This window comes from Trichechus manatus, unplaced genomic scaffold (assembly GCF_000243295.1).
Source record: "Trichechus manatus latirostris isolate Lorelei unplaced genomic scaffold, TriManLat1.0 scaffold00045, whole genome shotgun sequence".
In the NCBI taxonomy this organism is placed as follows: domain Eukaryota; kingdom Metazoa; phylum Chordata; class Mammalia; order Sirenia; family Trichechidae; genus Trichechus; species Trichechus manatus.
In genome coordinates, this window is record NW_004443981.1 from 4,578,941 (window position 1) to 4,592,232 (window position 13,292).

At 37.8% G+C, this 13,292-nt stretch overlaps 1 protein-coding gene across 8 annotated transcripts in view; it reads right to left on the bottom strand.

The window, feature by feature from the left end:
* TRIP11 (thyroid hormone receptor interactor 11) overlaps positions 1–13,292 on the bottom strand; it is a 65,640-nt gene extending 52,348 nt beyond the window's left edge. For 2 of the 8 annotated variants that reach the window (XM_023731707.1, XM_004376671.2), the window contains exons 1-3: positions 12,746–13,292; positions 9,147–9,208; positions 3,118–3,228 (exon numbers count right to left, since the gene is read on the bottom strand). In XM_023731707.1, the coding sequence (XP_023587475.1) occupies positions 3,118–3,228; positions 9,147–9,208; positions 12,746–12,884 (312 nt within the window). In that variant the 5' untranslated portion in view covers positions 12,885–13,292. The other 6 variants (XM_023731706.1, XM_023731705.1, XM_023731709.1 and 3 more) reach the window with 6 other exon arrangements.

A 13,292-nucleotide genomic window follows, 5' to 3' on the forward strand; every position in this document is an offset into this window, starting at 1 on the left:
AAGAAAGCTTTTTATACAATAAACATTTTATATCAAATTATAGAGTTATACAGGTGCAAGTTCTAACAATAAAGAGGCATTTCTAAAGTTTGAATGGTTAATTTGTCCTCTAATATCAATAGTTAAGTAGAAAATGAAATGCCAAAATTTTCTACAGCAGTGTTTTTCAACTGGGGGACAAATATTAGAATCATCTATGGAGCTCTTGAAAAATACTGACAGCAGGGCCCCTTCCCAGTACACTAAATCAGAATCTCCTGCAGACATAAGCATGTGTATTTTTAAAAAGTGTCACTCAGAACTGAAGCCACTCCTTAAGTCCACCTTTCAGCCAAAGATTAGTCAGGCCTATAAAACAAACAACCCATATGAGGAATGTGCTTCTCAGTTCAATCAAGTATACAAGATTAAACGAGCAACACCCGCCCAAAACCTAAGATGAGAAGGCAGAAAGGGGACAAAAGAACTGGACAAATGGACACAGAGAGCCCAGGCTAGAAAGGGAAAGGGGGAGAGTGCTGACATATCATGGGGAGTGTAACCAATGTCACAAAATAATTTGTGTATAAATTTTTGAATGAGAAACTAATTTGCACTGTAAACTTTCACCTAAAACACAATTTTTTTTTAAAACTTGTGCTTTAAGTGAAAGTTTACAGTTCAAGTCAGTTTCTCATATAAAACTTTATACACACATTGCTATGTGACCCTAGCTGCTCTCCCTATAATGTGACAGCACACTCTTCCTTTCCACCTCGGATTTCCTGTGTCCATTCAACCAGCTCCTGTCCCTTTTTGCCTTCTCATCTCACCTCTGAACAGGAGCTGCCCATTTAGTCTCATGTATCTACTTAAGCTAAGAAGCACACTCTTCACAAGTAACATTTCATGTCCCATAGTCCAGTCTAATCTTTGTCTGAAGAGCTGGCTTTGGGAATGGTTTCAGCTCTGGGCTAACGGAGAGTCCAGGGGCCATGTCTTCCGGGGTGCCTCCAGTCTCAGTCAGACCATTAAGTCTGGTCTTTTTACTAGAATTAGAGTTCTGCACCCTACTTTTTTCCTGCTCCGTCAGGTACTCTTTGTTGTGTTCCCTGTCAGGGAGGTCATTGGTGGTAGCCGAGCACCATCTAGTTCTACTGGTCTCAGGCTGACAGTCTCTGGTTTATGTGGCCCTTTCTCTTGTGCTAATATTTTCCTTGTGTCTTTGGTGTTCTTCACGTTCCTTTGCTCTAGGTGGGTTGGGACTAATTGATGTATCTTAGATGGCTGCTTGCAAGCTTTTAAGACCCCATATGCCACTCACCAAGGTGGGATGCAGAACATTTTCCTAATAAACTTTGTTATGCCTATTGACCTAGATGTCCCCTGAAAGCATGGTCTCCAGACCCCGGTCCCTGCTACTCTGTCCCTCGAAGTGTTTGGCTGTATTCAGGAAACCTCTTAGTTTTTGGTTTAGCGCAGTTGTGCTGACCTCCCCTGTAGTGTGCGTTGTCCTTCCCTTCACCTAACATAATTCTTATCTACTATTTAGTTAGTGAATACCCTTCTCCCTCCTCCCCACCCTTGTAACCATCAATGAACAGTTTCTTCTGCGTTTAAACCATTTCTTGAGTTCTTATAATAGTGGTCTCATACAATATTTGTCCTTTTGCGACTGACTAATTTCACTCAGCACAATGCCTTCCAGCTTCATTCATGCTAAAACACAATTTAAAAAAAGAAAAAAAGTGTCACTTACAATTCTGCTGTAAACCCCTGGGTAATAACTACTGCTGTATTGTAATGTTCTCTATGTCACTTCTAATCAAGTATGGTCTGTGGACTAGTACCATGAATCTGTACTACCACCCATGAGAACGTAAGTACAGAAACTGCAAGAAAGAGCAAGGTTTAAAGTCCTCTGAAGCAATGTGGCAGAGTAATTTTTAAATCTGTTGACTCTAAAAAAACAAAAGTGAGCTTATAGTTTGGGTTTTTTGCATTTGTTTTTATAGTAATTTATTTTTACTGTGTTTCATGAAAATATCAACCCCCGAAAGACTGGAAATTGAAAAACAAAACAAAACTGGTCCTTCATCATAAACAAACAAACAAAAAAAACCCATTGCCATAGAGTCGATTCCAACTCACAGAGACCCTATAGGCAGAGTAGAACTGGTGGATTTGAGCTGCCGACGTTTTGGTTAACAGCCATAGCTCTTAACCACTGCACCACCAGGGCTCTGGCCTTCCCCATAAATGGTTTGAAAGCACTACTTTAAACGTTTATATTTAATGTATTTTATTTTTCACCTTAGTATGTCACTAAAGGAACCAGAAATCAAGCATCTAAATTTAAAAAACCCAAATACAAAGTTATGGTAGAAACGAACATTTAATCAATAAACAGAAGAACATTCAAACAATCTGGATAATAAAACAGGAAATTGTTTGACTTGATGTAAGTACTGAACTACACTTATATGCTAAAGAGTAAAGATAATTCAACAACAGCATGAAACATGAAGACACAGGCTGTATTTTAAGATTTATGATAACACTGGTTAAATTATATAATATCTATCACCACTAGTGTAAAGATAAGCTAATTCCAAAACATCCATTTCTATCAAAATAAAGCTAAAGCACAAAAATGAAACGTATATAGAACAGTAAAGGTCAACTATAATATACTCAATATTCTGCTTTTCTGCAGAAAATCGAGTAGATGCCAATACAAACATACTTGTAGTTAAATATTTTTATAAAAGAAAAAATGTCATCAGTAATGGTCACACTGATTTAAAATAATAAATGAGAAATTAGGTATCATAAAATCAGTAATTATAAGCAACAGATGCCGGAAGATATTTTATACAAAGACTTTTCTTCTTCTGAAAAGTAGAAATTATAAACTCCAAGAAGGTTACATTACATTATGTAATATAAACTTAATATAAAAGTTCGCAGAGTTCTTGTTAAATTAGTGATATCAAGCTGAGTTAGGAATTCTTAAATTCAATACCCTTTCAGTATTTTTATATATCTAAACATAACTTGATTTATACTATAACTCTTAAAAACCTTCCTAAATATATGACAGTGAAACAGATCTGAAGTGACTGAAATAACCTTTACCTCTTTCTGTTGCAGCTGATTTCGGTAACTTGTAGATTGCTGCTTTATTTGAAGCTCTGATGCTTCATGCTTCTCTTCTAGATCAGTACAGACTTTTTTAAGTCTCTCATTCTAGAAGTGGAAAAAAAAAATCATTTCAACAAAAAGACTAAAAGTAAAACACGTTAATAATAGTTATATGCATTGCATTACAAAAAACAAATATATTGCTTCATACAAAAAATGATGTAAAGTATGAAAAGTCTCAGAATTCTTTAAAGTACGCTTTCAAATTAAAGTTAACATATGCAATAAACAAGTTTATACAGATTATGCCTAATTCGGAACCAAAGTAAAAAGCATTAAAATGTTGCTCAGTTTAACATTCTGCTAAGAAAGAGCCATTGGACAATGTTTCCCCTTCTTTGAACACCCAGCGATAGCATATCACAGGCAATACATGTTGGGTTAGGTTACATATTTGAGCTTTTGTTATCTCCCCAATTAGTAAAACTTTCTAAAGGAAATCTTTTAAAACAGAGTTCTGCTTAAACTACAGGCAGGAGACTAAAGACTCACATTACTTATTAGCCTGCCCCCCTGGGCTCCCTGAAGAACCTCTGAAAAATCCACTTTGAAAACCAGTACTAGAACTCAGTTTGAAAAACTACAGTTAGAAGCACAGAAAACATTCTAAGTATAATTCAGTGATCCTAGAGATCACAGGCTTTTGTTTTAAAATATAGGAAAATATGGGATTTTTTTAATTTTACATATCTATTATATATCTTAACCTCTTATTATCATTCTTTATCATTTGAATGAATATAGTAAGGACATAACTGGACAAGGCACACTAAAATTCTATTAAAAAAGAGATTTACAAATTATTAAAGGTACTAGTTTACTAAGAATTCTATTACTATACCTATAAATACCATTAAACAATGATGACTGAGAAAAAGGTGAAGATTTTTTCACTTTGGGGATGTCATCTCTAGAAACTTCTTCCATCAACAGGTATGAAAACTATGATCCAGGGAGACTACATGAATTCCTTTAACTCCTACAGAAAAGCAAAGGAAAAAGTATATAGCCCACTAGTTTGGGACTCTACCCAGAAATCTAACACAGAATCAGCCAACAAATAACATATTATTAAAAATTACTAGCAATAAGGCCACCACTCGTCTATCAGTTTATAGAACTGTGGTGGCTTGTGTGTTGCTGTGATACTAGAAGCTATGCCACCAGTACTTCAAACAGTAGCAGTGTCACCATGGTGGACAGGTTTCAGTGGAGCTTTCAGACTAAGACAGACTAGGAAGAAAGACCTACAGATCTACTTCCGTAAAAAACTGGTCAGTGAAAACCTTATGAAGAGCAGCAGAACAATGTCAGATATAGTGCCGGAAGATGAGCCCTTTGGGTTGGGAGGCACTCAAAAGACGACTAGGGAAGAGCTGCTTCCTCAAAGTAGAGTCGACCTTAAGGAGGTGGATGGAGTCAAGCTTTCGGGAGCTTCATTTGCTGAGGTGGCACGACTCAAAATGAGAACAGCTGCAAACATCCACTAATAATCAGAATGTGGAATGTACAAAGTATGAATCTAGGAATACAGGAAGTTGTCAAGAATGAAATGGAATGCATAAACATTGATATCCTAGGCATTAGTGAGCTGAAATAGACTGGCATTGGCCATTTTGAATCAGACAGTCATATGGTCTACTATGCCAGCAATGAAAATTGAAGAGGAATGGCATCACACTCATCGTCAAAAAAGAACATTTCAAGATCTATCCTGAAGTACAATGCTGCCAGTGACAGGGCAGCATCCATACACCTACAAGGCAGACCAGTTAAGACTATCATTCAAATTTACATGCCAACCACTAACGCTAAAGATGAAGAAACTGAAGATTGTCACCAACTTCTACAGTCTGAAATTGATCAAACAAGCAATCAAAATGCATTGATAATTACTGGTGATTGCAATGTGAAAGTTGGAAACAAAGAAGAATTAGCAGCTGGAAAATATGGCCTCGGTGATACATACAACAAGGGAGATAGCATGATAGAATTTTGCAAGACCAATGACTTATTCACTGGAAATACCTTTCTTGAACAACGTAAATAGTGACTATACACATGGACCCTGCCAGATGGAATACACAAAAATCAAATCAATTACATCTGTGGAAAGAGATGTTGGAGAAATTCAATATCATCAGTCAGAACAAGGCCAAGGGCAGACTGTGGAACAAACCATCAATTGCTCATATGCAAGTTCAAGCTGAAGCTGAAGAAAACTAAAATAAGTCCACAAGAGCCAAAGTAGACACTGAGAATATCCCACTTGAATTTAGGGACTATTTCAAGAAAAGATCTGACACACTGAAAACTAACGACCAAAGAGCAGACAAACTGGGGGATATCATACATGAAGAAGACAAAAGGTCATTAAAAAGACAGAGAAGAAAGAAAACACCAAAATGGATGTCAGAAGAGACTCTGAAACTTGCTCTTGTATGTAGAGTAGCTAAAGCGAACGGAAAACATGATCATGTAAAAGAACTGAAGACTTCAAAGGGTAGTTCGAGAAGACAACATCATAATGAAATGTGCAAAGATCTGGAGTTAGAAAACCAAAAGGGAAGAACACGCTCAGCATTTCTCAAGGTGAAAACTGAAGAAAAAATTCAAACCTCGAGTTGCAATATTGAAGGATTCTATGGACAAAATATAGAACGACACAGGGAGCATCAAAAGAAGATGGAAGGAATACACAGAGTCACTATACCAAAAAGAATTCGTTCACATTCAACCATTTAAGGAGGTAGTATATGATCAAGAACTGATGGTACTGAAGGAAGAAGTCCAAGCTGCACTGAAAGCACTGGTGAAAAACAAGGTTCCAGAAATTGAGGGAATACCAACTGAGATGTTTTCAACAAACAGATGCAGCGCTCGAGGTGCTCACTCGTCTATGACAAGAAATCTGGAAGACAGCTTCCTGGCCAATCGACTGAAGAGATCCATATATATGCCCATTCTAAAGAAAGATGATCCAACAGAACGCGGAAAGTATTGAACAATATTATTAACATCACACACAAGTAAAATTTTGCTAAAGATAATTCAGAAGCGGCTGCAGCAGTACATCGACAGGGAACTGTCAGAAATTCAAGCCGGATTCAGAAGAGGCTGTGGAGCAAGGGATATCATTGCTGATGTCAGATGGATCATGGCTAAAAGCAGAGAATGCCAGAAAGATGTTTACCTGTGTTTTATTGACTATGCAAAGCACTGCCTGCGTGGATCATAACAAATTATGGATAACACTGCAAACAGTGGGAATTCCATAACACTTAATTGTGCTCATGCAAAACCTGTACATAGACCAAGAGGCAGTCATTCGAATAGCACAAGGGGATGCTGTGTGGTTTAAAATCAGGAAAGGTGTGTGTCAGAGTTGTATCCTTTCATCATACTTAATCAATCTGTATACTGTCAAATAATCCAAGAAACTGGACTATATGATTAAGAATGGGACATCAGGATTGGAGGAAGACAACCTGCAATATGCAGATGACACAACTTTGCTTGCTGAAAGCAAAGAGGACTTGAAGCACTTGCTGATGAAGATCAAAGACTACAGCCTTCGATATGGATTGCACTTCAACAAAAAGAAAACAAAAACCCTCACAACTGGACTATGAAGCAATATCATGATAAAGGGAGAAAAGACTGAAGTTGTCAAGGATTTCACTTTACTTGGATCCATAACCAATGATCATCGAAGCAGGAGTCAAGAAATCAAATGACACACTGCACTGGGCAAATCTGCTGCAAAAGACCTCTTTAAAGTGTTAAAAAGCAAAAGATATCAATTTGAGGACTAAAGTGTGCCTGACTCAAGCCATGGTACTTTCAATGGCCTCATATGCATGCAGAAGCTGAACAATGAATAAGACGACCAAAGAATTGATGCCTTTGAATTAGGTGTTGGCAAATAATACTGAACATACCATGGACTGCAAGAAGAACAACCAAACCTGTCTTGTAAGACGTATAGCCAGAATGCTCCGTAGAAGCAAAGATGGCGAGACTTTGTCTCACATACTTTGGACGTATTATCTAGAGGGATCAGTTCCTGGAGAAGGACATCATGCTTGGTGAAGTAGAGGGTCATCTTTGCAATCGCTGCTATCTTTGAGCCCACTGTTGCAGCCACTGTGTCAATCCATCTGGTTGAAGGTCGTCTTCTTTTTCGCTGATCCGCTGCTTTACCAAGTATGATGTCCTTCTCCAGGGACTGTCCCTCCTGACAACATGTGCAAAGTATGTGAGACGAAGTCTTGCCATCTTTGCTTCTAAGGAGCTTTCTGGCTGTACTTTTTCCAAGACAGATGTTACAGTATCTGCAAACAAATCTATTTTCCTCTGGAAAATACACTGCCCTCTGTCTATACTAAAATGTTCTAAATAGAATATTTATATTGTAAGTTCCTTAATGGCTTCAACCATACTTCATCTTTTCCCTTACAGCAGGGAATCTTGAACAGGGATATACTGCATAGGCATATAAGGGGTTATGGTATGAAGTCAGTGCATGAGGCAAGAGTCATGTATGGTCAAAATTACCTCAGGAAATAAAGCCCTTGGGAAGTCCAGTAGACTTTTTCCTCTAGTGTTTGAATATCTCACGCTACTCTGATTAAGCACCAAATTAGGAAATTGCATTTAGGGATGTATTATACCAAAAATAAATATTCCTAAACACTAGAATCATACTTGCCATAGTCCAATGATAACACTATGAGAGACATTAGAAGAATTGAGGTCAAGAGAGGGATAGAAGATCTCTAACTCGTTTCTCAAGCACTATACCAAGCAGACATTCATTTAGCAGTTCATTCTCTTTTTTTCCCCAAATATGCACAGGTGAATTCACCAAAGTTAATGCCAGCCACTATACGCACCTCTGCCATGTAATATTTCACGGAGGGAGGGGTGTCTAACGTGTGCTTTCTCAAGGGTTTTTAGGGACAATAGGAACAACTTCCCATCTCAGCTTTACAAAAGCAAATAGCTATTAAGTTCCTCTGTCACTACAGCACCTACTTACTTACTAGGTTATTAGGGCTAAGGCCTCTAAGTGCCTCCAAACTGTCATCTTCTACTGAGGCAGAATATTCCTGTAGTTGCTCTTGAGAAGTCCCTCTACTTTCAAATTCCACAATCTCACCTTGGTTATCTAGACCGGAGTTCAACAATGCTCACTGTTAGTAAATATTCTTATATTTAAATTCAATTTTCTCTTTTTCAGGCTTAGTAGAGTAGGCTTCGTAGAGAAGAAAATCTGCTTACCACAGTCCTCTAAGAATATCTTTGGCCAAATTACTATTATTAAAGTGTCCCTCACTGTTCTTATCCCGAGGCTAAATAGTTAAGTTTCTTCAGTCCTTTCCAATAGATCCCACTTTTCAATCTTTTCTTTTCCTTTATGGCTCTCCTTTGAACCCTGTCCTCGTCCCTGTTAAGTACAGGGTCCAGAACTAGTCACAACTGGGCACTGACTAATGATGCATAAAATGGTAAAATCAGTTATTTCTACATGTATTCTTAATTTCTAGGCATCGAAATATCACTTTTTAAAAAATAATGTTAGGGGATTAAAAAGCTCTAGATTAAACAGAACTGTATTCTTCTCATTATACTTAAGGAAATGTATTACTATAATTTAGCACAATGTGAACATAGTAATCCCCTGATAATTATAAATTGTTACCACTATTATTTCTACAGTTGGCAGTTTTTCTATTTCCAGCAGAAAGAAACAGAGATGGAAATATTAAAGAATAGCAAACTGCAGTAACATGTAAACATATTCTTCACCTGAGGTAGCCTGATAAAGCTAAAAGATAAAAAGCAAGAGATAAAAAGTGTTAAGCAGTACATTTAAGAAAGGACTACAATAAAGTCTGAACAACTTTCATTAATTCAAAAAAGAAAAATCTAAGTTGACAGTACTCTTTAATTTTCCTTACCTCTGATCTTAAGATTGCATGAATGGCTTCAATTTCCTTTCTCCTAGTGTTAGGTAATTCTGCTATGAAAGAAATAGCATATACTGAATATCTGATCAACACCATAGGAAGTAATTAAACAGGCATTTTAAGGAAAGTATATTTCACTGGCATACTGATCTGAGAGTAAATTCAGAAGACAGATATCACTTGATTTTCATCATTTCCTACTGCCACTAATGTTCTTCACTGTCATATAAGACTTTTCTTTTGTCTACCTCCTAAACCTTAGGAATTCTAGTGTTACCCTTTGGAAGTGTTCATTAAAATTTTGTTGAGTAAAAGTTAAGTTTTGCAAACTGAATCTCTTTCTCTGTTGGCTTACATCATAATTTCAGATGAGATATATTCATCAGTTTGTCTTTAAGGTCTCACTTCTAACTTCTGTTCCCACGACTGTCAAATAGTTAATGACCTATAAACAAAGAGTAAAAATGTACTAAAGAAACAGAGATACAATTTATTAAAAATAGGAATGAGCTCAGTCTGGTTTTGTGCATGTTCGTTTAAAAGTAGGGTCAGAGCCCAGCAGTGCCAAAATGACACTATCCTTGTGGTCTGAAAACCATTATGCCAGAGTTAGATTTTTTTCTAGGTATGAGCATTTTTCTTTACTCTCACACTAACATTATAAAAATAACTTCTCCAAATTAGTTTAAATCAAAAGAAAATACAAGTGGCATCCAGTTAAGAATAGCAACAAACCTACTCTTTCTATTTCGAAAATCGCAGATGGATTGCTTCTGTGGTTTGTTTACACATCTTGCTTCATGTAAACTTTGAAAGAGCTGTCTAATTGCTACTCTGATAAGGACAAAGTATAATCTAATCTATTCTAGGAAGGTAATTGTTAGAAGCTGTAATTGTTTCAAAGAATGATAGAAAAGGAGGTTTATGGAGACACTCCCCCAAAAAAATCCTGGACATTTTAAGAATAAAGGAGAGATGTTAAGCAGACAAAAAAATTCTGAGTTTCTTAATGAAGAAAAAAAATAATAACAGCTACTGTTTATTAAGGCTTACTATTAGCTAGGCATAATTCTAGGCATTTTACACTCATGATTTCATTTAGTCCTCCCAACCCTGTAACAGGTATGATTATCCTTATTTAACAGATGAGAAAACTGTGCTTTTACAAGTAGTAAATAATTTGCCAAAGGTCCCTCAACTTGTGATGCACAGAAGTGGATTTCAATCCATGTCTATCTGATTTAAATGCCCAATCTCGTAACACTGAATAAATCAGTACTATGTTTAGTACAGCAGTAACCTTTTGATATTGTACACATGGGTGATTTTCAAGGTGTACCAACAGTGCTATTTAGAAACTATTTTCTTCTTCACTGCTGGCTCAGGGTAGACTCTCAATAAATACTTGTTGAATAAATAAACTCTATTCTGATCCTACTTTTAAATATTTTTTAAAACCAATAAATTAAGTATTAAGCGAGCTCTGTTTTAATAAAAAAGGAAAAGTATTAAGTAACTTTGTAGATTTTTAATCACTCAGCAAAATTTTTACTAAGCATCAACTATGTACCAAGGAAGATGGCACATACTGGTAATAAATGGGTAAATAAAATACAGTCCCCTCGCTGGGCATCAAGGACAGAGATAAATTATAACTCAATGTGGTAAATGCTGTCAAGGAGAGATATGCAAAGTTGTGCTGGAACACAGATCACCTGCAATCAGCTCAGCCTGCGAGAGAATGAGAATGGTTTCACCAAGTACCTGACATGCCAGCGGGGTTGTACAGGAAAAAGTTTTCCAAGCAAAGGAGGGAGGAGGAGCAGGTAGAGAAGGACTTTCCATGCAAAGACTTGCAGTTGTGAAGGTACCTGACAAGTTGGGTGTGGCTGAAGCTCTGGGTGCAAGTGTGCATGCGTGTATGAATATGCATATGTATGGCAATTGAGAGAAAAGGGGAAGGAACAAGTGTTAAGACTGGAAAGGTAGGCTGAAGCCAGATACTAAATAAAGGTCCTTGGCTTCCCAAAACTAAGAAGTTTGGATCTTATCCTGTAAGTAACAGTCAAGAGGTTTTTAAGCAAATTTGTTTTTAGAAAAGTAACGATGGCAATACTACAGAAAATGGACAGGAGTCGGGAGCAACGGGTGAGAGGACATGAAAGGAAAGATATTTCAACAGCATGGGAGAGACAATGGGGATCTAAACCAAAGCAGCAGAAGTAATAAAGAACAAATATAAAGAAACAATTCTGGCATACGATAAACAAGATTAGGTGATCATTTAGAAGTAGGACAAGAAAAAAACAAGACAAAGATTCAGGAGACTGGGTAGATGGTGAAACCATTAATTAAGATTAAGAATACAGGAGCACATTTGGTGGGAAGAACAAAATGAATTCCACCTTTAGCCTGCAGGACATCCAGGTTAGGGGGAAGCATACTTTCTGGCTTAGACTCAAAGGAACAGCCAACCATTTCACATCTAGGATACAAGAAGAAACTAAGCATAACTCATCATTCCAGCCCTTCCCTGCTTCTAACTGTCCTCAAGGTTACATGATCCTTTCCTAGACACAGGAAGAAGCCTGTTCATTCCCATCCCAACCTATCCCACCCCATGCACTTTCCACTCAATATGAACCCCAATCAATAAAATGGATTTCAGCAGCTCCCCAGACTTTCTTCCTTCTAAAGGAAGAGAAATTCTAAATCTAAACGTAAATACTATCAAACTATCTCTATTTCAATGAAATAAGCACGAAGGCCCAGTTAAATTATGATAAAAAAAATTAAACCAGAATGCTAATTTATCCATTTATAAGGAAGCAGACCCAGATTGAAATTAACTTTTGATCTAAACAGTACTTGCTGTCAAGAAATCAAAATAGTAATTAACTTAAGGACTGACTACTGTGTAACTCTGGGTCACTATTCATTAGTAAAAAAACGATAAGGACTTCAAAAATGAGCGAAGGTTTGTTAAGGATACCCAAAAAATAGGGCCTTCTTCCTTGTTCTACTTGTTCTACCGTCGAAATACTGGAGAAATACATTTTCAGCAGAAACACTGCAATGTGTCAGCAGAATAAGCAAAAATATAAAATAACTGAATAGGGAAAACATAGTCATGTTTCACGAACAAATAATTACTTCAGTCAGAAAAGATAAAAATCACTAAATGTTTTAATTATGAGTTACTTCAATTAGTACAAAAATAGAAAACAAAAAATATAGACAAATATTTTAACTGTGTTAGTATAAAAGAACCAAAATCAGATCCGCCCCCAAGTCGAGAGTCAAGTGGAAAGCATGGATGAAACAAAAATAAACTACTTAATGGTTAACAGTTTGACTCTTTTCTGAGATATCCAGAGTACGCAAAGGGAGAATCAAACGCTTTCCCCGAACCCCAGGTGTCCTACATCAGAGAAATTCGGTGAAGAAGAGGCAAAAGAGTAGTGTAAAGAAAGAAGGGCGGATTCACACTCTTCGGACCCGTCCGCGTCTCGTAACAGATGGAAGTAGAGACCAAAAGGACGCTCGCAGGGACCCAAAAAAACCCTCCCCCTCATCGCCCCAAATGCTACCTTCCACTTCCTCCGTGCCGTCCATCAGCATATCCTTTGTAAAGTTTGAAATCTGGCCAGTGAGGGAAGCCAGGCTGCCCCCAACTTGACCCAGGGATTGGCCCAAGCCGGAGCCGAGGCCGCCAAGCCAGGAAGACATCGCGGCCGGTCAGAAAAGGACCTGGTCTACTCAAAAAAAAGCGTCCAGCGTTGTCCGACGACCCCGCCAAGTGTCCTCGCACCGCTGCCTTTACGAGACTAGTCCGAATCAAAACACTCAGGATTCAGTAACACAATGAGTGGTTCCTAGGCAATGCCGGCTTCAAGGAGTATACACCAACGGCACCCAACGCTAGAAATGCAGATGCCCGGCTGGGAATTTACCAAGGGTCCTCCTCCAGTGACACAGTCCCTCCCGCGGGACCTCTGCTCATTCTCAAGACTTCCTACCATCCGGGTTGGGCCACCTTTCTCTGTTTTAGTGACTTTCCCCAATTCCGCGGGCAACTCCTGCCAACTCGACGCCGGCCGCCATGACACCCGCTCTGAAAGCGGCAGCGGATCATAG